This window comes from Megascapheus bottae, chromosome 6 (assembly GCF_031878675.1).
Source record: "Megascapheus bottae isolate mThoBot1 chromosome 6, mThoBot2.hap1, whole genome shotgun sequence".
NCBI classification, from domain to species: domain Eukaryota; kingdom Metazoa; phylum Chordata; class Mammalia; order Rodentia; family Geomyidae; genus Megascapheus; species Megascapheus bottae.
The window spans coordinates 7976495-8004485 of record NC_143514.1 but is presented as its reverse complement, the minus strand read 5'-3'; the positions used below and the strand labels follow the sequence as shown (position 1 = coordinate 8004485).

Below are 27991 nucleotides of genomic sequence, written 5' to 3'. Positions count from 1 at the left end.
CCGAAGCCACCAGACTAGCCAGGCGACCTTGGGGGGCAGGGTCTGGCTCGCAGCAGGCTACCACCCTGTCCCCGCCTCCCACCAGCTCAGGCCACGCCCCCTTGGATGTGGACCAATGGGCTGGACTCTGGGGGGCGTGGCGCGGCGCGCGGGAGGCGCGGGGCAGGCGGCGCGGGGCGGAGCGCCCGCGGCTGGCGCGGTCGTGGCGGTAGTGGCTGGAGTGGCGGCCGCGGCTCTGCCGGGCGTCCGCGGGTTGTGTGTGGGGGATGGGGGCGGCGAGCTCCGTCCCGCAGAGACGGCGGCGCCGGTGGCGGCTGTGAGAGTTCGGGCGGGCGTCCGCCTCTGGGCGCGGATGGAGCCCCGCGGTGAGTGAGAGGCTGGGGTCGCGGTCCGGGCCGGGATTGGGGGAATGGTCTCCCGAGACCGGGGGTCGCGGTCTGGGATCCCGATTGGAGGCCACTGCGGGGGCGACCTTGGGCTTTCCTGCCCGAGTCTTCGACTGGGGTCGAGCGCGGGACGAGGGGCGTGGACGAACCGGGACGCCCCCTAATTGGCCGGCGGGGACGTTACGGACCCCGGCGCCGACGTTGAGGGCCTCGCGGGGCGGCCCCGTCCGGCTGGGTGCCGGTCGCGTCCGGCCGGCGTCAGGGGCGCCTCGGACCCTTCCCTCCTCGCTTTTCCTGCCGGCCCGGGTCGCACCTCGTCGGCACTGGGATGGGTTATCATTGTCATTCTCACCCGGATTTTCTGACGCGGGGCGGGGAAGGGGAAGGGGAAGCCTTGGGAAGTTTCCAGCCGCGCCGGAGGCTCGAGTGAAGACCGCACACCTCGTAGCCCACGCTTACCTTTTCTTATCTCACCAGGTCCTCCCGGCTCGGGCTGGAGGTGTAAAACACACCCTGGGCCCCCTCCCCCCACTGCCCCCCCTCCCTTCCCGGGTGTCCCCTCTGTCACTCCCTGCGGCTCCTATTCACCTCACCTTCTGCTTCTCTTCCGCCCCCCACCCCCAGCCATCGCCCTAGGGAACGTTGTGTGCTTTGCAAAAAGAATTGATGGACGGGAGAGGTTGCATACTGGGAGAGCGGGGACCTCTTCTCCCTCCCCCCCCCCCCACGCCCTTGTTAAGGTAGTGGTCGCCAGACCCTATCCTGTGATCCAAATCTGGTGTCCTGGAAGAGGGGCTTGCTGGGACCCAAACCTGGCAGCCCACAGGGCTCAACTTGTCAGGACACACATGCCCCAATTGATCATTTTATCTCCAGGGATCTAGAATAGGGTTCTGAGGCACGATTTTTATTTTTATCTTATTTTATTTTATTTTTGTCAGTCCTGGGCTTTGGCTCAGGAACTGAGCACAGTCCCTGGGTTTTCTCAAGGCTAGAGCTCTGCCACTTGAGCCACAGCACCACTTCTGGCTTTTTTCTATGTATGCAGTACGGTGGAATCCAACCCGGCTCTTCGTGCATGCTAGGCAAGCACTCTACCACTAGGCCCAAATCCTGGCCCCTCTTTAACAGCTTTTAATGATGAGTCTTTTTGTTGTTGTTGTTTTTCGGGTTGGGGGGAGGGAGATGTTGGATGTTTTGTATAAGTTTCAGGACCAGTGATAGGGCCTAAGTAGGACCAGCTTTCTTTCCCAGGTGACTTTTTCTTCTTCTCTTATTTGGAGAATTCACGTCATTTATGTATTGAATTTGGGACTAGGGTGTTCCTTCTTTATGAAAAAGTATTTGGAATTGGATGTGAAAGTGACTATTTGAATGAATTTAATCTCAACACCATGGGGGTCTTGGAGAATTAGAATTAGGTCTTTCTCCTCAGTAATTTCTTTAGACAATTTGCCAGAAATGTCTACTTAGTCCTACTTTCTTATATTGTAAGTGCTGCAGGCAAAGAACTCTAGGCAGTTATGCTTCATTAGCTTGACAGTGTAGGTCTGGTCTTGGGGTGGGGTGGGGGAAAACAAAACAAAATAAACCTTAATTGATAAAAACAAGATAGGACCAGGTAAGAAGTGTTTCACTCTTTAAATTGGCAAGCAATAGAACTTGGATATGAAGATATCAATATCCAGTGAATGTTTTGGTGGCTGGTTATTCCCACTCCCCACTAAACTAGAACTCCCATTTAATTATCAGCACCTTCCCTTCCCGGTTGTAAAAGCCCCGAGACCTAAGAATTTGGGCTTTTACAATAACTGCTGTTTGGGACTACATTCAATAATGTTCCTACCCAAAAGTCACTCTCAAAGGATGTTCATTCTTGTGCAATTGGTAGCATTGGGTCAGAAAATTTACCAGGATCCTACTGTGTTACCCAGAGCCCTGCAGAATCTTTCCATCAGTTAGGTAGCAAAAGACAATACCAACTAAATAAGGCCCAAAGCATAATATCATGGGTTTCCTGAGAGAAGTGTGGTGAATACCTTATGGTGAGTACCCTAAGAAGGATGATTATCTTCCATGAAGGAAAGGGAAAGGTTTCTTGGAAGCAGCGTTCTATGTGCACTAGAAGGTAAAAGGATGATTTTAATAGCACAGAAGTTAGAAGGGTTCTGGAACGTAATTGCTATCATCTCATATGCATACCAGGATGTCACTGATCCAGCTGATCTGCAGTGAAGCTTTGAAGCCTATTTGGTTTGCTTGTTCATAATTTCTCACCCCCTGCATGGTGATGAGCCACATATACAGGCACATTCCAGCTACTTACATAAAGACTTACGTGTAAAGAAACAAGGGAACTAAAAAGGCAGATTAGGAGCCGGATCTGGTATGATAAAGACTTCTGTGGCATTTTCATTTTATTCTTTGTCTTTATTACTGTGATAAGCAAATAAGCCACTTGTGTTCAGGCAGCAAATATTGGGTGATACTGCCTCCTTAGATAACACCCGTTCTTCATACAGTGTTTAAGTGTTGTTGAAAAAGCTTTCAGACATCATAGTCTGTCTAAGGAGCGATTACAGCATATTATATATTTTTTTAAATACTAGAGAAAGAAAAAGTTTGAAGGACTATTCAAAAAGAACTTCCCACAATTTTGCTTATCATTTATCTGATTTTTTGAACAGAGTCTGATGTCAGATTTGTGGTTAGTTTGTCACATTTGTTTGTAGCTGGCAGTCTTCCAAAGGACTTTCAGTGTGTAATAGGATTGAGTCAGCCCTGAGCACACATTATATATGTGCTTTGTTGGGTTAAAAAAGAGAGGCTGGATGGAATGATGGGACTAGTAGGGAGAATCTTGTATAGTCCAAAGTAGATCCAACGTATAGACTTTTTTTTTTCCCCCCATCCTAGGGCTTGAACTCAGGGTCTGAGCACTGTTCTTGGGCTTTCTCAAGGTTAGCGCTTTACCACTTGAGCCACAGTACCACTTCCCAATTTTTCTGTATGTGTAGTACGGAGTTATCAAACCCAGGACTTTGTGCGTGCTAGGCAGGCACTCTACCATGAGGCCACACTCCCAGTCGAAGGTGTAGACTCTTGAAAAAACAAAACATTTCAAATACACAGAGTTTAAGCCTCAGTCTCAAAAGAAAGAATCATTTAAAGATTATAAACTCAGTCGTTTCTTTTAATCCTCTAATGGGGATTGAACTTAGGGTCTCTGGCATGCTGGACAAGCATTCCTTATCACTGAGCTACACTCTCAATTCTTTTAAAGTTTTGTTTTAGCTAGATGCCAGTGGCTCACGCCTGTAATCCTAGCTCAGGAGGCTGAAATGTGAAGATCTCAGTTCATACTCAGTCTGGCAGGAAAGTCCTCAAGAATCTTATCTCCCATTAACTACTAAAAAGTTGGAAGTGGAGCTGTGGCTTAAATGTCAAATGCAAAAAGCTCAAGCATAAAAGCTCAGGGACAGTACCCGGATTTGAGTTCAAGCTTCAGGACCAGCACCAAAAAAAAAAAAAGCAAATTTTATTTTGAGGCAGGGTCTTACTGAATTGCCCAAGGTATTCTCAAACTTTTGATCCTTTCAGCTTCCCAAGCTGCTGAGATTATAGTGTGTATCACCATACCCAGCCTGTCTTTCTTATATTCCCGCTCATTCGCCCTTCCATAATACTCTGAAGCACTTCCTAAATATATTCTTTTATCCACAAATACTTCAGGGCATATTATTCCCCAAAACATTGTTTATTAAATATAATACTGGGGCCAGGAGTTTGAGCTAGTAGAAGAGTGCTTGCCTAGAATGCACGAGGACCTGGGTTCAACTTATTGGTACCACATACATAGAAAAAAGCCGGAAGTGGTGCTGAGGCTCAAGTGGTAGAGCTCTAGCCTTGAGAAATCCCAAGGACAGTGTTCAGGCCCTGGGCTCAAGCCCAGGACTGGGGGGAAAAAGTAATATTGTGGGGGGAAGGAAATGGGGACAAAAATATGAGAAGGGGTATCAATGTGTGAGAAGTAATGCACCTACTATCTGGTGAATGTAACTGTAACCTCTCTACATTACCCCAACAATAAAAAATAAATAAAAATAAATAACTATAATAGTAACACCAGTATTTAATCATTGTTATATTGAATTGAGTTTAATATGAATTCATTGTTACATTAATTGAAGAGGTATAGATTAAGCCCATATTCTTCAATTGATATGCTATCCATGCACAGACATATACATGTTAATTTATTGATGTATAATTTATATATAATAAGACAGTTTCTTTTTTTTTTTTTTTTTTTTTTGCCAGTCCTGGGCTTGAGCTCAGGGCCTGAGCACTGTCCTTGGACTTTCTCAAGGCTAGAGCTCTACCACTTGAGCCTCAGCACCACTTCCGGCTTTTTTTTTTCTATGTATGTGGTATCAAGGAATCGAACCCGGGTCTTTGTGCATGCTAGGCAAGCACTTTAACCACTAGGCCAAACTCCCGGCCCCCAAGACAGTTTCTAAGTATTCACTTGGAGTGAGTCTTGATAAATGTATATACCCTTGTTATCAACACAGTCGTAAAACGCAGGATATTTCCATCATTCTAAAACATTCCTTTGTGTTCATCTGCAGTTCTCTCACACCTGTCCGTATCCAATGAGTGATACATTTTTTTATCACTAAAAATGAACTTCACATTCTCTAGAATTTCATAGAAATATTGTTAGAAGTGGGGCATGAAGTCAGGGCCTGAGCACTGGGGTTCTTGTGGTTCCCCCTCAACTCCCCCTCCCCCACCATCCTAGTGCTTAGAATCTTGAGCTTGAGCTCTGTCCCTGAGCTTCTTTTGTTCAAAGCTAGCACTCTCCCATTTGAGCTCAGCACCACTTCTAGCTTTTTTCTGAATACTTTATTGGAGATAAGTGTCTCATGGACTTTTCTGCTTAAGCTGATTTCAAACCACAATCCTTAGCTGTCAACCTCCTGAGTAGCTATGATTACAGGCATGCACCACTGGCACCTGGCTTGCTCAAGGAAGTACAGCTCTACTTGAAGCATTGTACATAAATATCTCATGGACTTTCCTACCCAAGTTCCCTTTGAAACATGATCTTCAGATCTCAGCCTCTTAAATAGCTAGGCTTATAGATGAGAGCCATCTGGCATCTCTCAGACTTTTCTTTTTTTTGAACTCAGGGCCTGAGCACTGTCCTTGGGTTTTCTCAAAGCTAGAGCTCTACCACTTGAGCCACAGCACCACTTCTGGCTTTTTCCTATATATATGGTACCAAGGAATTGAACCACTTAGGAATTCTACCACTAGGCCAAACTCCTGGCCCCTCAGACTTTTTTTTTCTTTAGTGGTTGGTGGTGGGGCTTGAATTCTGGGCCTGGGTACTGTCCCTGAGCTCTTCAGCTCAAGGTTACCACCACCATGTTGAGCCACAGTGCCACTTCTAGTTTTCTGGTGGTTATTTGGAGATAAGAGTCTCACAGACTTGTGGCTAGGCTCACTTTCAACCACAATCCTCAGATCTCAGCTTCATGAGTAGCTAGGATTACGGGCGTGAGACACTAGCACCCGGCTTAGACTTTGAATTAGGATAGTGCTTTTGATATTCATAAATGGTTTCTTTCTTTGTCATGAGTAAGTGATAATCCATGGTAAAATTATACCACTATTGGCTTATCCACTTATGTGTTGATGGATGTTGGATTGTTTCTAGCTTTTAACCATCATTAAAAAATTGTGTGAACAAATTTTGGACTGAATATATATTTTCAGTTCTTTTTGTTATATAAAAGAGCATAATTGCTGGGTTATATGCTAAATATATGTTTAACTGTGTTAGAAATTGCTGTATTGTTTTCCAATGATCTCATCCTTGTTTAGTAACATTACAGCTATAGTTCTATATCTGTGCCAGTCTTAACTGGAATTAAGCCTTGTTGTAATTATTTAGTATCTCATTGTAATTTGTATTTCTCTGATATTAGATAATAATGATGTTGAGCATTATCATTAAGCTAAGCTGTGTAGTTCTTTTTGCAAAGACTCTTATTACTCATTTTCTTGGTTTCTTTGTTTTCCCATTACTAATTTGGACATAAATCCTTTGTCATGTATTTTTTTCCAGTTTATGACTTGCATTTCATATTTTCGCAATGTTTGCTAAGATGTGAAGTTTGAAATTTTATTCAGTTTGCAAACTTTTTTTTTTATAGTTCTGTGTTTTGTATCTGTGTGAGAAATCACTATCTTTTCTTTCAGAAAGAGATACTTTGCTTGCAGGCCTTACTTTCTCAGCTACTAAACTCTTTTATTGTAATTCAAAAGCAGTTTATATAATTCATAATTGTGGCATGTTTCTAAAGTAAAAATTTTAAAAAGTAAACAAACCACCTGTATTTATAAATATATCAGTGGCTTCCTCTGACTTTTTTTTTTTTTTTTTTGCCAGTCCTGGGCTTGAGCCCAGGGACTGAGCACTAACCTTGGGTTTTCTCAAGGGTAGAACCCTACCACTTGAGCCACAGCACCGCTTCCAGGTTTTTTGTTTGTTTGTTTGTTTGTTTGTTTGTTTTATGTATGTGGTACTGAGGAATCGAACCCTGGTCTTTGTGAATGCTAGGCAAGCACTTTGGCACTAGGCCAAACTCCCAGGCCCCCTCCCCCCATAAACTTCTGAACTTTATTCTATTCATCTATGTGTTAATATACTGAGATAGTATATTGTCTGTCTACTCAGTTCTTCAATTTCTTAAAATTGTGTTTCATAGTTTTCAATTTAGGATGTTGCATACATTTTATTAAACTTATCCCCTTCAAATCTTGAGGGGTTTTTTTGGATGACACTAGAATTGATTTTGAAACTTGTTATTGCTTAATTTTTTAGCTTATAGAAATAACATTATAGTCTTACTCATTTAAATTATGTGTTCCTGACCTCTTTTGATCAGAGTTAGTGCTCTACCACTTTGAGGCAGAGCACCACTTCTGTTTTTCTGGTGGTTAATTGGAAAGAAGAGTTTCATAGACTTTTCTGCCTAGAAAGGCTTCAAACCGTGATCCTCAGATCTCAGCCTCCTGAGTAGCTAGGATTATAGGTGTGAGCCACCAATGTCTCATTTGAAGTATTTTATTAGATGGACTAGCTCAGGACTTGTTTTGTTTTGTTTTGGTCGGTCACGGGGCTTGAACTTTGGACCTGGGCCTTGTCCCTGAGTTCTTCAGCTCAAGGCTTGTGCTCTACCACTTTGAGCCACAACACAACTTCAGTTTTCTGGTGGTTAATAAGAGTCTCATGGACTTTTGTGCCCTAGCTGGCTTTCAACTGTAATCCTCAGATCTTACTCTCCTGAGTAGCTAGGATTATAGGCAGGTATGAGCCACCTGTGCCAGCTTAGCTCAGGACTTTTTAGGTACATAAACATGTTCTCTCTCAATAAAGTATTTTCTTATCTCTCAATCTTTTTTAAAAAATCTTAGTCTTTATTGTTAAATATAATGTTAGGGATGGGTTCGGTGGCTCGTGCCTGTAATCCTAGCTACTCAGGAGGCTGAGATCTGAGGATCTCCGTTCAAAGCCATCCTGGGCACAAAAGGACCTGAGACTCTTATTTCCAGTTAACCACTAGAAAACCAGAAGTGGCACCATAGCACCAGGAGTAGGGCTGTACCCTTGAGCTGAAGAGCTCAGGGACATTGCCCAGATCCAGAAGTAGGGCAGTAATCTTGAGCTAAAGAGCTCAGGGACAGCGCTTAAGGACCACCACCACATATATATGTGTGTGTGTGTGTGTGTGTGTGTGTGTGTGTGTGTGTGTGTACATATATATGTATATATATTTAGCTGTAGGCTTGTTATAAATGCCTTTTATACTGTTGAAGAAATTCCTTCTATTCTGACTTTGCTAACTTATGAATGAGAATGAATTGGAGGGGGGGGGTCATGGGGCTTGAACTTGGCCTGGGCGCTGTCCCTGAGCTCTTCAGCTCAAGGCCATCACCCTACCCTTGAGCCAAGCCCCACTTCCCTTTTTCTAGTGGTTAATCAGAGATAAGAGTCTCAGGTCCTTTCGTGCCCAGGCTGGCTTTGAACCTTGATCCTCAGATCTCAGCCTCCTGAGTAGGTAGGATTACAGGCATGAGCCACCACACCTGGCTGAGAATGAAATTTTGTTAAATGCTTTTTCTGCATCTTTTGAGATGGTCCTGTATTCTTTTTCTTCAGTGAATGTTAGCTAAGCTTGCATTCCTAAGACAAATCCTTTTAGCCATACTATTGCATTTGACTTGCTAATAGTATATTGAGGAATTTGTAGTTTTTTATATAGCATTGTTAGTTTTTATACCAGGGTGCTGCTGCCACAGAACAAATTTACAAATTCGTATTCCCTCTGTTTTCCAAGAATTTGTATAGGATTTTTCCCCCTGATTCAGTAGATCTAATTAGTGAAACTCATCTGTATTTACAGTTTTCCTTATGGGGAGTTTTAAATGATAAATTTGACCTTTTGATATGCATAACATTATTTAGATTTTCAGTTTCTTTTATCAAGGTTTTATCTCTTAGTAAATTTTTCCATTTCTTTTGAGTTGTTGAATTTATCAGTATGAAGTATTTCTGCATTCCCTAGAAGCCTTTTATGATTTGTGGAGTCTTTATTGATGTCCTTTCATTCATATCAGTGATTTTTTTGTTTATTTCTTAATCACTCTAGCATTTATCAGTTTTATCTTTTCAAACAACTGGCTTTTGGCCTCATTTATTCTTTTTCTTGCATATGTTCTACATCATTAATTTCTGTTCTTACCACTATTTCCTCTTTTCTACTTACTTCAGGTTAATACGTTCTTTTCTAGGTTCTTAAAGTAGATTCTTAAAGCATTAACTTTTAGCCTTCTTAAAAACAAATTCATCTAAAACAGTGCATCTCTCTTAGTATAATTTGTGCTCTGTACTCTCCACATTTTGAGGTGTGTTTTCATTTTTATTCAATTTAAAATGTTAAAATTTCCCTTATGAAAACTTGGCCCATAAGTTATTTAAAGTATGTTTTGCGATTTTCAAATATTTTGTAGTTCTACAAATATTTTTCTGTTACTGACTTTAAATTTAACTTTAAGTCAGAAAACATATACTATATGATTTCATTCCTCTTAAGTATATTGGGATTTGTTTTATGATCTCACATATGGTCTATTTTAGTGAACATCCTATGTACAGTTGAATGTTTATTTTGCTATTTTAGAGTAGAATTTTTTGTAAGTATATATATTATATAATAGGTCAAATTGGTTGATATCAGCTCTTCCATATTCTTAATTTTCACTTATTCTGTAAAGGCAAATAGAGTTAGTTACTGAAAATTTTAAGTTGTGGATTTGTCTGTTTCTACTAGTATTTCTCTTTTCTTTGTTTGGTTGTGGGGTTTGAACTCAGTCTCTGAGCTTCTCTGCTCAAGGATAGTGCTCTACCACTTTGAGTCACAGCACCACTTCTGCTTTTATGATGGAATTGTTATAGTGTTTTGTTTTGTTTTTGTTGGTTTCGGGGCTTGAACTCAGGGTCTGGATGCTGTCCCTGAGCTTTTTGCTTAAGGCTATTGCTCTTCTACTTTGAGCCACAGCACCAACTCTGGTTTTCTAGTAGTTAATTGGAGATAAGAATCTCAGGGATTTTCCTGCCTGGGTTGGCTATGAATCCTGATCATCAGATCTCATCCTCCTGAGTAGCTAGGTTTATGTACTTGAGCTACTAGCACCCAGTTTAATATATAATCTTTATCTTATTATAGTAAGGCCTCAAATAATAGCTATGGTATTTACATGCAGGGACATTCCTATATATTTTAATTTCATTCCTCATCCTTTAATACCATTATCATACATGTTACTTCTATATATAAGTACTACAACACATTGCTATTACCACAGTTCTTAAAGAAAAATAAAAAGTGTACTTGTTGTACCTCTCTTGAGGCAGATTTTCACTAGGACTAAATTAGATGTATTATAAAGTATGCTGTTCTTGCATCTTCCCCTGGGGGTTCAGAGTCATTCTTCTAGGCCAATAAAAATTCAAAGGTCACAGCCCTTTTGGACACATGGAATTGTTCAGCTACAGTTTTCTTGAAATTCTTTGCCTATAGTTTTGAGAATTTGCCCTACACTATGTACATGTTAGTATTCCCTGTGCAAATTTCTGGAGCTCTTCCTCTTCCTTATCTTTTTGTCTGATCTGTCCTATTATATGCAGCTCCCTCAATCTCCTGAAACTATGACGCCATATCCCCATCTCAGCAAAAGTGCCATACTCTCCTTGGCTTCTCCCTTCCTTTGACATATCTTTTTAAGGGTTTTTAGAGAGGATTTTCTTTTAACTTTTGCAATTTTTTTTTTTGAAGATTCAGGCTAACTGTCCTATAAAATGGCTAATAGTCCAGATTTTGCCTAGTGCATGTTGTGGACAGTTTATCATATCCATCTGCCTTATGACTTATAAAGTGGTAGAGGCTCTAATTATTCTCTGGTTATTGTAGGGTATCTTAACCTTGCACTGCTAGGTCATTTGAGGGTAGGTGCTCCTGTTCAGGTATACTGTTTAGCAGCATCCTTGTCCTCTCCCCACTAGATGTCAGTAGTATCTCCTTCCTCAATCAGGACCACCCAGAATGTCTCCAGAGGCCATCAAATTTTAGGCCCATGTTCTGCCAAGAAAAGGAGTCTGTCTAAGCAACAGAGCCAATTTCAAGACTATGAAGACATTTATCTAGCAAAATTAATGATACAGATAAAGATTATTTTACATCCAATCTGCTACCAGAGACATTTTGAAGAGAACACATGAAGAAAATTTGAAGAACGTGTTGGTTGAGGCTACGGAGTGGCTCACACAAAAGTGCCATGTAAAGAATATGAATTTTCCTTTGAGAAGGACAAAAATAGTAGAGACCACATATTATAAAATGGTTTTTTAAATACATGCAACTTCTTTCCAATTATAAGTTACTTCTGGAAACATTTTTCTGCAACTTGAACATTTTTAAATGTTGGACTTCTGTAAAGACACAAGAATGGTTTTATCTTGGGGAGGCAAACTTTATAGTTCTATTACAAACCAGTAATTTTTAATTTGCTGATAAGTATTTCAGTAATGTATTTTTTATACTTAAAATTTGTGTGGTACAAAATTATTTTAAATAAAATCAGGAGAGGTTAATAAAATAAGCCTTTTAACTTAAAGATGAGTTGCCATTTTGAAGGATGGCAGATAATACTTTTTTTCCCTTTTCTCAGAAGAGTCAAGAGCAGGGGCTGGGAGGTTGGCCTAGTGGTAGATTGCTTGCCTAGCATGCACAAACACCTGGGTTCGATTCCTTGGTATCACATACATAGAAAAAAGCTGGAAGTGGTGCTGAGGCTAAAGTAGTAGAGCTCTAGCCTTGAGAAAGTCTGAGGACAGTGCTCAGACCCTGAGCTCAAGCCCAGGACTGGCAAAAAAAAAAAAAAAAAAAGTCAAGAGCAAGAATGATATTAAGAGACTTAACAAAATTTCCCTTTATAACCCTAGCTATATTTTAATCATCTAATGATTCTTCAAGATCTGTTCTGTGTCAGATTGTATGCAAATCTCTTGTGGAAGGCATTTGAGAGTAGGACCAAACTTTGCTTCCTTCAGCACCTTAAAGGTTGCTCCGTCTTCTACCATTATGGGCCTTCAGAATCTTTTCTATTGGTACACTTTAGTTTTGAGTCATTATTGATTTCATAAGTGCATCATTCTTCAGTGGCACTTGAAGGAATGTTTTTAGGTTAGGTGTCTTTCATATTACTGGTGATTTCAATCTTGGTACAGTTATGATTAAGGCTTTAGTGGGTAAAATTTTAAAAGTTAAGTCTGAAATATAATTATGGAGTTAGGTAATCAGAGAGCTTTCAGTTTTGTCTTTCAAACAACTGGCGGTGGGGGGTGGCTAATTAACTTCATTTCCCTCAGAACTTTTTGCCTGTGTGAAGTGTCCCTTCTCCTTTCTCTAAGGAAGGTCTATCTTTCTCTCTTTTTCTTTATATACCCATATATATGTATAGATAGAGACAGATAGATTAAAGCTGAGAGAAAAACCAAGATGAAATAATATGTATCTAAGTTATTTTCTCCTTCACAGCCTCCCTTATTTCTGTATTCCCTGTCTTCTTTGCTCTACTTTTATTTTTCTCTTTTTACTCTTTCCACAGTTGTCTGTCTCTCTCTTACACCTCTTTCTTTGCTTTGTCCCTCCTCTCTCCTCTCCTCCCTATTCTTCATTTTCTCTCCCCTTGGCAGTGCAGGGATTTGAACTCATGGCCTTAGTTTTGCCAGGCTGGCACTCTACTCTTCAAGCTACTCCACTAATGCAATGGTTTTGGGGGTCCTTGGGTATTTGTGGCACAGATTTCGTGTTCTGTTTGAGGGCTGATAGGATAAATTTGTGAGCCTGAAAAATCGTGTTTGTCTTTTTATGAGCAGCACTTGAAGGGCTGTTTTTCCTGCAATGGTTTAAAATTAAAAGGTGTCCCATTCTCCTGTCTCACTACCCCCTTGTCGCTCTACCACATGTTCACCTCATTTCTAAGTAGTCTCCTCTTTATTTTTACCTGTTGCTTGGTTTGTACACCCCATATTCTTTCCAGTTCTCACACTCTCCTGGGTCGTTTGTCCTGTATGTGGTCCTTTTTCTCTCTGACCCCACACTATGCACCATCAGAATAGGCGTGTTTCCAGATTGTGGCAGCACTAAGATGGACCTCGCGAGTTGCAGTGGGGCACATATGCTTTCCGTCCTTTCTGCTTTCTTTAATTATCCCTACTTACTAGTTTTCTTTGAGGTGGTTTGTTAATGTGGTTGGAGAAAGTAGATAGGCCCAAGCTGTGATACTGCAGGCTCCAGCGGCCAGATAGCCTCCTGGGAGGGTGCTGCCAGAGTGGTGCCACCACCTGGGTGGCCACCTCTTGGGCCACCGAGCTTGAGGAGGACGGGTAAAGGTGTCCCAAAAAACTCTTACTAAAAATACTATTCATTCGGGAAAGCCCGGATTGAGTGTTGGATTGAGACTTCAGGTGACTTTTTCTCCTTCTGGCAGCAGCTAGGGACCACATCTGGCTTGAGTACAGACGACCGTGGATGAGCGGCCCCCACCTGCTTCAAGCCACGCCTCAACGGGCACGAGCCAATGGGATGGGGCGCCAGGGCGGGACTTTCTGGAGGGGCGGGGCACTCGCGGCTGGCGCGGTCGTGGCGGCGGCGGCGGCGGCTCGGCCGGGCGTCCGCCGGCTGTGCGTGGGGGATGGGGGCGGCGAGCTCCGGCCCGCAGAGACGGCGGCGGTGGTCGTAAGAGTTCAGCGGGGGTCCGCTTCTGGACGCAGAATGGAGTCCCGCGGTGAGTTAGGGGTTGAGGCTCGCGCCGGCCGCTGACCCAAACTAGGCTCGCCCGCGGTGGCTGGCGAGCTGCAGTGCAGTGTCGGGGCGGCTCCGGCGCGGGCCCCGAGTGGAGGCGGTCGCGGGCTGGACCGGGGATGAGAGGCTGGTGGGTCTCGGTGAGGGTCCCACCGGGCACAAGGGGCCAAGGGAGAACCCGAAGGGAGAACCCGAGCCGCGGCTGTGTCTCCGCGAAGTGATATCGGAGCACCCGGTCGCTTGCTCGCTAGTGCGGCTTGCAGTCCCCGAGACGTGTCCACAGTTCTTCAACTCATTTTTCACTCGGGGAAACTGAGGACAAGCCTGCCCAGCGCGCAGAGCAGTGCCTGGCCACTGCAGGACGCTGACCACTCCCTGGGCGCCACCCTACCATGGTCCTCACTCCCCCCGGGCGGCCCCGGGGTATTTTAGGGTTCCACCCAGAATTGTTCTCCTCTGGTCTTCAGGGTGTTCCGTTTCAACATTCCTCAGCCCCAGTAGATTGCCCCAGTTAGGCTTTGGACATTTTTGATGGTTTTAGTTTAAAGAAAAATTACGTTATTGGATAAAAACTCAAGGACACTTATTGATGGATGAAGAACCGCACGTCTATTGTATCTTTTTCTCCTTTAGAGAGAATTCCTTTTCTGAGCTAGGAAATTATTTTCAAAACGCGACCCTGGGCGCCCCTTTCCTTCCTCTGGGTGTGGCGGTCAGGGCTCCGTCCTTTTCCCTTGCCCGGTTTAAGCCCAGAATGGGGTAGGGGAGCGTGCTCTTTGGCACTGGAGAGCCCTGGCGGGTCAGAGGCAAGCCCTGCTTGCAGGAATGCTAGACATTTTGGAGCGTGGGAGGCTGGGCAGCTTCCTATTTTTTAAGCAGGCTGCGTCCAAAAGGCACAAGAATGAAGTGTATGTAGTGTATGCCTTGCTTTAAAAATTGTTTGCATATTATTGATAAACTTCTGTTATGTTTCTGTTCTGTTTTTATGGGGAGTGCTTATGAAAAACAGAGACCTTCAGAATTAACTACTGATTTTTTTTCAGTATCTTCAAATAGATTCTTACTGTCAGAAGTTGTGCTGAAATAGCAGATTTCTGAAATATCTAAAATATTTCCTCAAGTAGAAATAGTAAAATGGGAAATATTAAGTTCAGTTCTTTGCAGCAGTTTTATATGTCGAAGAGCTCTACCTAAAATGAAAATCACTCCTATTACAATGTACATCATGGGGTTTTTGTGTATGCAACAGTGGTCATTTAATTGACACGGGATACTCGAGTTTTGAGAAAACCACCTTTTGGGAAACTAGGATGTTTGTATTCACAAATATTTTGCTCAAAAAGCTGTTTGCACAGTTCAAACTTCAATTGGAAGCAGTCTCGTAGGTTTCCATGAAGTTAGTTAAGCTTCAGGGATTGTTTCCGTGTTGTATTTTGGCTGGCAATCCATAGATACAGTGTGAAACTACAGCTTGTTTATTACTTAAATATGTTCAAAAACAGCCTCCCACAATAAAGTAATGTTGGTAATAATGTCTTACAGTCTTCTTGCTAGGTATTGTGCTAAGTACTTTCCATGCACTAGCACTTAATTAAATTGCCAGTTGCAGTCTGTTATTAACTGCATTTCATGTTGCCACTAACTACAAAATGTTCATTTTAGTACATGGGAAAGTAGTATGTATGATCTTGAAAAGTGTGTTAGCATCTAAACTTCCTCATCATCATTAGGAACTTTTGGTTTACATTTGTTATTTAAACATTTTCAATTGTAATGTTTCATTTAAAAGTTTAAGTGTGAAAATAGTAAAAAAAAACTAACCAAATTAGCACATTAATCGTAATGCTTTCTAGAGGTAGAATATAATCCTTTTTAGTGGTATCTGCCCCTGTGTGTGTGTGTGTGTGTGTACGTGTATACCTTGTCTAAAAATGTTCAACCACTTTTTTAAAGTTTTTTTTCAATTTTGGATTACTAATTTGACACAGTTACTTAAGGTAACTGTGTTTTGCTGTCAAAATGATTCCAGTTTTCTGTTATTTTTCTTTAATTTTTATAACTGTCTATAACAATGACAGTCACCGATTGTCTAATTTACTAAATTTAAAAGCTCTCAGAAATAAACAAAAGCATAAATTGCAAAAGTGGTTGCTTGTTAGTCTCATTTTCTTGCCAGTGATTTGTAAAAGAACTGTGTGCACAAAAGCTGTTGAGTTTTGTTTTTGTCAGTGAAAAGCAAGATTTAGACATAAAAATGCTCAAATATTTTTCCCTGGACTCATTTTTAGAAAATACACATATAAGCTTAGAAATTAGTTTAAGTGTAGAAATTATATTCCCTGAGGTAATAACTTGAAATTAACAAAAAGATAATGAATAAAGAAACTTAAAAAGGTTTTATAAATGATTGAGATGTACCATATTTATTTGATCAGGAGTAGAGTAGTAATAAGTGCAACCTTGATTTCAGTTTTTTTAATCTTGTTTTCTTTCATTTAACGTCATATGCTTCTCAGTATTTTAGAGAATTAAAAAAAATTTCCTCTTTAAAATTTGTAGCCAGCTAGGATTATTTTATTTATTGTTTCTGTAAAAATCATTTGTATCTTCTAGGCTTCTAAGTCCACAATTCTGCAGATTCACTCATCCTGCAGAGTTTTGAGAAAGATATCCCTTATATGCTAAGCAATGTGCTATGGTCAAATAAACATGGTTAACAGACAGTCCTTGGCTTGAGTTCCTCCAGGACTAGATAGGAAGACATGAAGCATCTGTCTGAACTCTGCTACATGCAATGATAGAAAGTATAGGATTTATTGACTTTGTAGTATAGAGCAGCTATACTAAGAATCTGCTGTAGTTTGGTGATGGTGGTGAAGAAGGACTGGGAGTCCTATAAAAAAAAGAGATTTCTTTAATGAAATGACCTTTGCACTCAGGGCACAGTAGTAAGTAAACCAAAGAGGAAGAAAGAGTATTTCAAGCAGATAGAACCACATGTAGACAGGACCCTGACTCGGATAGTTTGTCTTTTTTTTTTTTTCCTCAAGCTACAGAGTCAAGTATAAAGTCAAGTTAATGAGTTGCAACTTGCATTTAAGACAGTTAATGAAATAAAAATTTAAAAATCCAAACACATCACAAAAATCCTTAGCCCAGAGTATATTTTAGGAAACATAAATACATTCTTACATACAACAGGAACAGTATTCACATATGTATTGGTGCTGTGGGTAACAGTGACTGTTATAAGAAGGAAAAAGAGGTGTGTGTGTGTGGTAGAAGTGTGGACAGGGAGGACTGTGGTTCCAGATAACAAAGAGGGAGATGGGAAGCAGATCTTATTGTGAGGTCTTTTCACTTATCCTCTGGGAGAGTTTTGAGCAGAACAATGACACGAGGCGATTGAAAAATTCACTCACAGTGTTTGTAATGGAACAAATATTGATGTAGAAAGATCATCTGAAAATTAGTGCAGTAGCTCAGACAAGAAATGGTTGTAATTCACTAATGTAATAGTGAGACAGATAGATATAGAGAACTAATCCGGAAGCGAAAAAAAATCCATGGAGTTGTGTTTGACAAAGATATTATAACTAACAAAATTTTCAAGACAAAATATTTGAAAAATTTGTTTTTGTTTTGTTTTGAGATAGATTCTCTTTTGCCTTATAGCTCAGATGGCTTAGAACTTTCTATGTAGCCTCAGGCTGGTCTTACTCTGAATCCTCCTGCTCTACCACCTAATGCTAGGAGTACAGGTGGTAAGACTGAGTTAGGTTTTTTTTCCTTTTTTATTTCAGGAAATATAAACCAAATTAGGGTTTTTAATTCTTGAAAAATAAGAGGAGGATGAAGAAGGAACAAATGTAAAACTTTCTTGGACCAGGATTAAAATTTTAACAACAAATTATGTTTATTTTGTAATCCCATGTGCTGAAACATAACTTTTTACTACATTATCTTAAAATCACCAAAATTTTTATTCTTAATAGTATATTTATTTGTTCATGCAGAGTATGTGAGAGTATTGGTCATGCTTAGAACTGCTTTCAGCAACCGTGTTTGATGAGCCTTGATAAACCAGACATGTGTTCTTTTTTCTCCTGTATTTGCATCTTTAAACCACTACCATAACTAAGCTGCTTTTATGGGCTGAATGGATGCTTCTGTCACATTCACTTCTTATAATTTTTGACCTAAGTGTTGACAGGATGTTTTTCTCACTTTGTAAGTGAGCATAGAAAAGCAAAGGGATGATTAACAGCATATTAAGTCATACAGTACAGTAGGTGTTAGAGGAGGATTCTGAAGCATTTCTTTCTTTCTTTTCTTTTCTTTTTTCTTTTTGCCAGTCCTGGGCGTTGGATACAGGGACTGAGCACTGTCCTTGGACTTTTTCCTCAAGGCTAGCGTTCTACCACTTGAGCCACAGCACCACTTCTGGCTTTTTCTATGTATGTGGTACTGAGGAATCGAACCTGGGTCTTCATGCACTCGAGGCAAGCACTCTACCACTAGGCCAAACTCCCAGCCCTGAAGCATTTTTTTTTTAAGCTCCTATTTCATTCTTATTTTTGAAGGTGGTATTCTGGTGGGAAAATAATGACCTTTTATTCAGTCACATGAAACATCTAAGCAATACTCAAAAATTGGAAAAAATCCTCTACCCCAGGAATTAAGAAGACAATATTTAAGAGTACAGAATTTGGTGTCAAGGTTCATTTAGGGTTAATTCCCACTTCATCATCTGAGATCACACACTAAATTTCAGCTCTAAACTCCAGTTCCCCATTTGAAAATTAAACCAGAATTTGTAAGATTACTGACACTTTGTAAATGGAACATTAACATTGCAGTGTTTTATTTATTGTTAAAGAACTAAAAATAGAATACTAAGATGGGCTGTGGGCTGTTGGTGAAAATTCAATTTGTTTGCCTGGCTGATAGAGTGTTTGTGTTTCTCTTTCTTGTTTTTGTTTCTTTCCCCCAAAGGATTTCAGTTTTTCTGACTGTTTAATGAGAGGATGATTGCTCACAAACAGAAAAAGGCAAAGAAAAAGCGTGTTTGGGCATCAGGCCAACTCTCTACTGATGTTACAACTTCTGAAATGGGGCTCAAGTCTGTAAGTTCCAACTCCATTTTTGATCCGGATTACATCAAGGAGTTGGTGAATGATATCAGGAAGTTCTCCCATATGTTACTATATTTGAAAGAAGCTATTCTTTCAGGTTTGTCAACTGTTTTTTCTTAGCATTCTTACTGGATAGTTTGTTGAGTTTTAAACGCCAGTTTTGCTGCAGATAAGTATTTATACTATGGTAGGAACAGGATATTCTGCTTTAGTTATTTCATGACTTTTTCCTCCCAAATGTTTGATGTTTACAATGTAAACCAATTTGTAATCAGATAATAGTACAATACACAGTAAAAAGCTTTGTTTAGTGCCAGTGTGAGGAAGCAAGACAGTGAAAAAGAATTAGTTTATTCTCTCGGTTCATTTTACTTGGACCAATGTGGGACCAAGGCTAATGGTAATACACTGATTGTCTTATTTATTTATTTATTTATTTATTTATTTTGGGGCAGTACTGGGGCTTGAACTTAGGGCCTTGGCACTGGCCCTGAGCTTCTTTTGCTCAAGGCTAGTACTGTATCACTTGAACCTCTATGCCTTTTCTGGCTTTCTCCACTTACTTGGTACCGAGGAATTGAATCCAGGGCTCCATACATGCTAGGCAAGCACTCTACCTCTAAGCCACATTTTCAGCCCACTGATTTTTAATAAGCAGACTCATGTTTATAATTGACATTATTGACACTTGCCTAAAATTCAGTTTTTCATATTATTTTCAAAATTTAAAATGATTATATCGCATGAAACTTTTCACAATAGTCAAATTTACTTCTGTTTTGCTGACCAGTAACTTTTTCCTAAGGTTAAAAGGTAACTATTGGATTTATTCTCTGACTAGTTAGAAATAGATAATGGGCCGGACGTTGTGGCTCATATCTGTAATCCTAGCTACTTACTCAGAGGCTGAGATCTGAGGATCACGGTTCAAAGCCAGGCAGGCACTAAAGACTATGAGACTCTTACTCCAATTAACCACAAAAAAACTGGAAGTGGCACTGTGGCTCAAGGGGTAAGGCCTGAGCCTTTAGCTGAAGAGCTCTGGGACAGTGCCCAGGCCCAGAGTTCAAACCCCACTACCGACCAAAAAAAAGAAATAGATGATAGAACATGAAACTTGAATCTTCTGAAGCAAAGGACAATATGAATCCCTAGATCTTTCAACTGTTAGACACTAGGTCTCTCAGCTTTCATTGTCTCTTTAATACTCAATTTGATATCAGTAGTAATAATTAGAAGTAGTTTCTATTCTTTTGTGGTAAATAGCAGTTCATAATTGTTTACCTAAATAGAGAAAATGAGACTCCCGGACATTCATAGGCATGCAGCAGATTTCAGTAACTGTTTCTGGTTGTGTATTAAGTGTTTGTGCTGATAAATGTTTTGTAAAATAGAATCTAAAGTCACATCTTGTGCTTGGGCTAAATTAAAATTTTATTTCTAAGTAAGTTGAAGTTTTAGTATTGAGTCTTGGGTGTTTGTGTTAGAAAACAAATTAAATTAGCTCAAATTTTGTTTTTGTTACTAAATAGTAATCATATATATATATATATATATATATTTTTTTTTTTTTGGTTGATGGTGGGGCTTGACCTCTGGGACTGGGTGTTATCCCTGAGCTTTTCAGCTCAAGGCTATTGCCTTACCTCTTGAACCACTTCTGGTTTCCTGGTGGTTATTTGGAGATAAGAGTCTCATGGACTTTATTGCCCAGGGTTGGCTTTGAACGGCAATCCTTGGATCTCAGCTTCCTGAATAGCTAGGATTGCAGGTGTGAGCCACCATGTCCAACTTCATGTGTTCTTTTGAACTTGTGTAAATATTCCTAGAAAAGAACTTGTTCACATTCTATTAATTTTAATAGTTTGATTTTGAAGTCCAATTGTGGATTTATTAAATGTCAGTAAACTTGTTATTGGTGACAGATATCCTAAAGACATTATATTGGTAGGTTAAATTTCTTGCCAAAATGACATATCTGCCATTTATTTAAAGAAGTATAATTTTGTAATAAAGTTTTGTTAACTGGGTTAACTTTTTAAAATTAAGTTTATGTATAGTAAAATTTATCCTTTTTGATGTCTTTTTCATTTCTGCTTAATTTTTTAAGATGGAATTAATATGATGCATTACTTGAAAAGTTATTTACTTCAATATAGGGTCAGACATTTTATTTAACATATCAATTCAAGTTTTAATATAAGTAGTAGACTTTCTGTTTATTGCTATTTATTTTCCTTAGGTTATTTATATTCTTTAAAAATTCTAGTGTTATATAGTTTATCTTTTGTTTCACACATTTAAAATGAGGTGAAACTCTTATCTTTGAAGGGTTTTTTTTGTTTAATTTATGATTAAGATAGTTCAACAATTAGAAAAGAAGAGGATTGAAATGGATCCTAATGAGGAATGAGGAAAAAAAAAAACAAATGTAAGATACAAAATGAGTTTACCTTTTAGGATAAAAGGGGATATATGTGTGTGTGTATGTATGAAATTTTAATTTAAAATTTTTTATGGGTAGATTACATCATTTTTAAACAAAAATCTGGTAAATTGGTATTTAAGCATGAAAAAACAGCAAGGCATTGGTGGCTCTTGCCAATAATCCCAGCTACTCAGGATGCTGGCATCTGCAAATTGTAGTTTGAAGCAAGTTTGTGGGATCTTATCTCCAATTAACTGCCAGAAAACCAGAAGAGCTGTGGCTCAAGTGGTAGAGGACTAGCTTTGTACAAAAAAAAAACCTAGAAGAGCACACAGGCCTGGAGTCTAAGTCCCAGGACCAATGCTTTAAAAAAAAATACTAATTTTATTAGTATTTTTAGCCACAGAATTTTCTTTTTTTGCCTCAAATTGATTTTGGTTCTTGATTTTATAAAGTAGAGTTGAATGGATATATGTATGCCCTAACAAAATTCTTTTGGAACTTTAACAAGAATTCATTTTCTTTGTGTTGGATTATTGTTATCAAAGTCTAGAAATACACTGTTTAGTTAATTTTAGTTGTATAACCTTTTGGTTTTGTTTTCTTTAAGGAAATATAAACAAATTTATGAAAGAAACCCATTGTAAAAGATAAGGAGAAAGTTTAGTAATGTGCATTATTTAATTTTGATCATGATTTTAGAACATCGGGCTGACTTATTAGAGTTACTACAAGGATCACTGAGGTTTATTCTTCAGAAAAACAGATAAAATATTTAATAGGCCACAACTATTTCAGGAGGCAAAATTACACATATTCCTGTGGACAGAGGTCATGAGTATTGAGAAGTAGCCTGAGACCTCTCTAATTACCACCACAGCAATGAGCAATAACTAGGTTTTTCTCTTGGAGTGCAAGAGTATTTTCTCAGTGCCTTTCCCAATATTTAGTCTTTTCATCTTTTTACTATGAAGGGTAGTAGTCTTTGGCATTGTTACATATTTATTTACATACATTAGCTGCTTTCCCTTAAGTATAAGAAATGTGGCTATAGAGTTGTCACCTTGTCTAATCAGAAACTGTTTTTATGTTTGTGTTAGTTGTAATGAGGTCATGATCTACAAATTCCTTTGACTATTGCCTGAAGTGTTTGATCATACCATTGAAGTTAGACTTAGAGTAATAGACTTGTGATTGGTTTATGGCTATGTTCTCCTCTGTCTCCATAATAGATAGTAGAAATGACTTGCAGGTTGAGCATCCCTCCTCCCAAACTCCAGAAGTCTTTGAGCCCTTTATCCATCAAAATGTTTTAGAAGTCAAAACATTCTGAATTTTTCAGATAAGAGATTTTTAACTGGTATAGTCTATGAAAATATTCCCACAGTAAAAACCCCTAAAATCTGAAGTACTTCTGGTCTCTTTTGGATAAAGGATACCATTTTTGATAAAGGACATTCAGCTTCTAAAATTATATGTAATACTTTTCATTTTAAAGAATACTTGCATGTAGAAGAATGTTTAATCATGAGTCTTCCACAAAGGCAGGTACCGTCACTCAATCTCATATATATGTATTATATATGTGTGCATATATCATATATAATATATACTATGCTATATATGTGTATATATGTATGTATAACCAAGATCATGCAATTTTGTCAGTCTTTTAGTGTTGATAATTAATGGCTTCCTTTGGAGCCCATGCAGAAATGGGTATTTTTTTCATTCTTTCTCAGCTCCTTCACATGGTAGACACTCTGTGCAAATATTGCTCGGTTTTCACTATTTCATTAGCTAATTCTGTATTCTGTGGGAATTAGCTAATTTTGTGTATGCTAGCCATGAAATTAATTAAAAGTAATAATTTAGCCCCTCAGTTGCAGTAGCTACTTTATACATGCTCAGTAGCCTATGTGGCATATAGCTTACCATTACAGATCAAAGATACAAATACATTCTGTTATTTCAGAAACTTCTGTTATACATTGTTGGTATAGACACTTGGCGTTTATTATTACTGAGATGAGTTTTTGAATTACAAATATGTTTATATCTGTGGTATTTGAAGAATCCAGAAAACATTATTCTTGAAGCAAATTTAAGAAAATTGTACCAAGAAGTGAAAATCTAGTCAGATGCCAGTGACTCACACCTGAAATCCTAGCTGCACAGGAGACTGAGATGAGGATCATGGTTCAAAGCTGTGGCTCAAGTAATAAAGCAGCACAGGCCTTGAGTAAAAAAGATGAAGGACAGTGCTCAGACCCTCAGTTCAAACACCAGGAATGGAACAAGAAAGGAAAGCAAAGGAACAAAAAGGGAAAAGAGACAGAAGGGGAAAAGGGGGAAGGGAAAAATAAGAATGAGAATGAAAATATGGCACTTATACCACATGCTGTCCTTTTATCATTTTGGAATTCAAAATTTATTTGCTGTTGGAAATGGTACATTATTCTGAATAATCTACAGTACTTAGCTAAAGACAGCTGAATATTTGTTTCAAATAGTATGGTGCATTTTACATCCCTTCTCTCTATCATGCTGTTCTGTGATTTTATGTGCATTTTATGATAGCTGTCTTATATGTGATATTTATGTAAATTACCCACATAGGAATATGAAACTTATATTGTAATAGTGATTCAGGAACTGATTAGAAAAAAGTTTTTGTCAAAGGGCTTTGGGGATCCAACAATTTTAATGTATGCATGAAATCTTTGTTCCATTTTCTTTTTTCTTCTGTGTGTGTGTGTGTGTGTGTGTGTGTGTGTGTGTGTGTGTGTGTGTATGCGTGTATGCGTGCACTTGCGCTAATTTTGGACCTCGAACTCAAGGCCTTGATGCTATTCCTGAGTGTTTTTGCTCAGTGATGGTAATTTATCACTTAAACCACATTCTGCTTTCAGCTTTTTGGTGGTTAATTGGAGATAAGAGTCTCACAGACTTTCCTGCCTGTGAGGACTTTAAACCATGATCCTCAGCTCTCAGCCCCCTGAAAATATAGGCAAAGATTTTAAAATAAGCATAAGCCAATGGTGCCTGGTTGAATTTTTTTAAACTTAAATAAAAATATGTGAGACCTTAATTTGAGAGATTCTGAAATTGTAAAAACACTCCATTCTTATTTTGGTAGGGTAAGTGATTTTGTGACAAGTAGTTCTTGAGTTTGGTTGGTCTTACACAAGTAGCAAATGCAGAATTCCCAGCTTTAGATCTCTAGCCAATGTCATTAGATACATTATGAGTAATTACAGAGGTAATTTGGCATCTGAAGTTAAAACGTTGAAGGTATTCACTTTTGCGTGTGTACTTGGTGTTTATTAATGATACTGTAGATTACCATGGAGTGTATTAATTCAGGTTTATAGTTGTTCCTTAAGAAATATTGTGTTCCCATTTTCAAATAATGGTCTCTTAAATGTTCTACAGTAATTTTAAAGTATATCTTTGTGACATATTTCCCATTCCTAAGTAGTACAATATTCAATTAGCAAATCTTTTCAATTTCGTTAGATGGACTAAAGGACAGTGTCTGCTTTTTCTACTCTTTGGTGCTTGGAAGTATTGACTGATGTTAGAAAATACATTTGAAGGAAAAACAATGGTCTAATAATTCCTGTAAGCTTTATCTGATATATATGTATATATATACTACATATACATATATATATATATCAAATGGAGTTTAATGGAAGTTACTATTATGACTATTTGCTGGTGTTTTCCCCCTATCTTCTTTCCTCTCCTTTTTTCTTTTTTTCTTTTCGGATGGGGGAGAGGTGGCGGGTGGTTTTTAAATAGGTTAGGAAGAAACATGTAGATTAATTACCCATTTCACATAAACTAGTTAGTTTTTTTAATGCTTTCAGATTTAAGAATATTTTTTAAATAATTTTTTTTGTGATTAATAGAAGGGTTACATTATATTCACCAGATAGAAGGTGCATAACTTCACAAACATTGATAGCCTTTCTCATGATATGGTCAGATTTAAGAATATTTTTATTTTCTAAAACATAACCTGGAAAAATTATGCTAAGTGGAATAAGTCAGACTCACATATCTGAAAATTAGATATAAATTATAAACATATATGAAAAGACTTGGAGCATATGCTTTCATACACAAATACATTGGCTATAGCATGATATACTCAAGGGAGGATTGCAATAGTGTTAACTCCTTTAAGTAACTCACTTAAAGGTTAACAAAATGAATATCAAAAAGCAGAAATGTGTTGTCAGGAGTCGGGACGTTCAAGCGGGGCAGGGCAGATAAATGGAGAAAGGATGGATGAATGTATTCAGTGTTCAGTGTACATAGGTGACAATGTGGTTGTATATATTAATATGTAATGTTAATATGTGTATAAATAGTATGTACATGGAAAGCTCTTAAAGTAGGTGTTTTAAATGCTAGGTATTATTTTTACAGTTCCCAGTAGCAGAATAAAGAAGACTGCTGCTCCTCAGTGTTCACGTTCATCCTGTGAATGCAAAAGTTAGAAAAGCAAAACACTCGGAGTTTCCTCGCAATGAGTTCAGAGGCTTTTTCCTTTGGTTGTTTCCATTGCTTTCCCTAGAGAACAAGCTGAATTAACAAGACTGACTTCAAAATTATTGTCAGTTTTTCTTTCTTTTTTTAAATCAAGAAAAACATGATTTTTTTCATTTATTTACTTAAGTGTTTCCACAAAGTGTTTGTAATATAAACACTAAAGTATTGTGTTAGTGCATGAGAACCAAAATGTGAAGCTGGCTGATCTGTTTTCGCTTGATAAGCTGAATGAAGCAGAAAATAAATGGCACAAATGGGTAAAATAATAAATCTAAATTGAAGTGGGACCAGATAAACAAGCAAAGCTTAGGACTGTGTTTTACTATTCTAGATAGCCAATATTAAGACCGACCTAGTATATTCACATCTGTAATACCTCTTTAGTATAAGTTCAAGTTTATTACATTTTTAATGAGGTCATTATGACATTTAAAGATCATCTTGTACTTAAGTACAAGATTAAATATTCTAATTTATACTGCCATGTAAGCCAGGTGCTGGTGGCTTACACCTATAATCCTAGCTACTCAGGAGACTGAGATCTGAGGATTATGGTTTGAAACCAGTCTAGGCAAGAAAATCCATGAGACTCTTACTATCAGTTAACCACCAGAAAACTGGAAGTGACACTGTGGATCAAACTTGGTAAATCACTAGCCTGGAACAAAAATGCTCAAGGACAGTACCCAGGCCCTGAGTTCAAGCCCCAAGACCAACCAAGTAGTTAACTTTTTTTTTTTGCCAGTCCTGGGCTTGAGCTCAGGGCCTGAGCACTGTCCTTGGACTTTCTCAAGGCTAGAGCGATACCACTTGAGCCTCAGCACCACTTCCGGCTTTTTTCTATGTATGTGGTACCGAGGAATCGAACCCGGGTCTTCATGCATGCTAGGCAAGCACTTTAACCACTAGGCCAAACTCCCAGCCCGTAGTTAACTTTTTCGTAATTTATTTTTCAATGGTTGTAGTACTGAGTTGGTATGATTGCAAGGCAGGAACTCTACCATTTGAACTACGTTTCTAGCCTGTTTTTATTTTTTTGCCAGTCCTGGGGCTTGAACTCAGGGCCTGAGCACTGTCCTTGGGCTTTTTTGTCAGGGCTAGCACTCTGCCACTTGAGCCAAAGCACCATTTCCGGTTTTTTCTATGTATGTGGTACCAAGGAATTGAACCCCGGTCTTCGTGCATGCTAGGCAAGCACTCTACCACTAGGCCACACTCCCAGCCCCCTAGCCTTTTTTTTTTTTTAATTTTTTTTTAATTTTAACTTTTTTGGCCTTGGTTACTTTTGAGATAGTCTTACATAAAGGCTGAGGTAACCTAAGCTGAGTTGTAAAGTCTTGTTTAATGGCTGAGCCAGCATGGCCTGTAATCCTCCTGTGCTCACACTCTACACTCATTCCACTCTGCCCAGCCATGAAATGAGATGGAGTCTCAAGAGCTGTTAGGCCTGGATTAGCCTTCAACTTCTGCCTCCTGAGTAGCTATGATTACAGATTTGCAATACCACACCTAGCTATTCATTTAGATTTTACATGTGAAATGAAATTGAAATAAGCCAAAACTGTGGATTCTGGCAATAAGTATGTTGGTTACTGAATGTATGTATTTCTATATGAGGCACATCCGTTTTCAAGAGTATTTATTTTGAATGGCTTATGGATTTGCTAATGATCATTATTTGTATATTAAGGTAATAAATAATTTCATTTCTGTTAATATTACTAGCTACCTTAGAAGTTAGGTAGATTTTTTTTTTGCCAGTCCTGGGCTTGGGCTCAGGGTCTGAGCACTGTCCTTGCATTTTTTCTCTCAAAGCTAGGGCTCTACCACTTGAGCCACAGCACTACTTCTGGCTTTTCGCTATGTATGTGGTTCTGAGGAATCGAACCCGGGTCTTTGTGTATGCTAGGCAAGCACTCTACCCTTAGGCCAAACTCCCGACCCTAGAATTTTTTTTTTTTTTTTGTCAATTGTGGGGCTTGAACTCTGGGCCTGGGAGCTGTCCCTGAGATCTTCAGCTCAAGGCTACCCTCCCTACCC

At 39.1% G+C, this 27991-nt stretch overlaps 1 protein-coding gene across 3 annotated transcripts in view; it reads left to right on the top strand.

The window, feature by feature from the left end:
• Positions 1 to 205: 205 nt before the first annotated feature.
• Positions 206 to 27991, top strand: part of Arhgap29 (Rho GTPase activating protein 29) — a 65388-nt gene continuing 37602 nt past the window's right edge. Inside the window, exons 1-2 of one of the 3 annotated variants that reach the window (XM_090334228.1) lie at positions 206 to 365; positions 18821 to 19057. In XM_090334228.1, the coding sequence (XP_090190354.1) occupies positions 18853 to 19057 (205 nt within the window). In that variant the 5' untranslated portion in view covers positions 206 to 365; positions 18821 to 18852. Of the gene's footprint in view, positions 366 to 13701; positions 13809 to 18820; positions 19058 to 27991 lie in introns of those variants that run through there. The other 2 variants (XM_090334227.1, XM_090334229.1) reach the window with 2 other exon arrangements.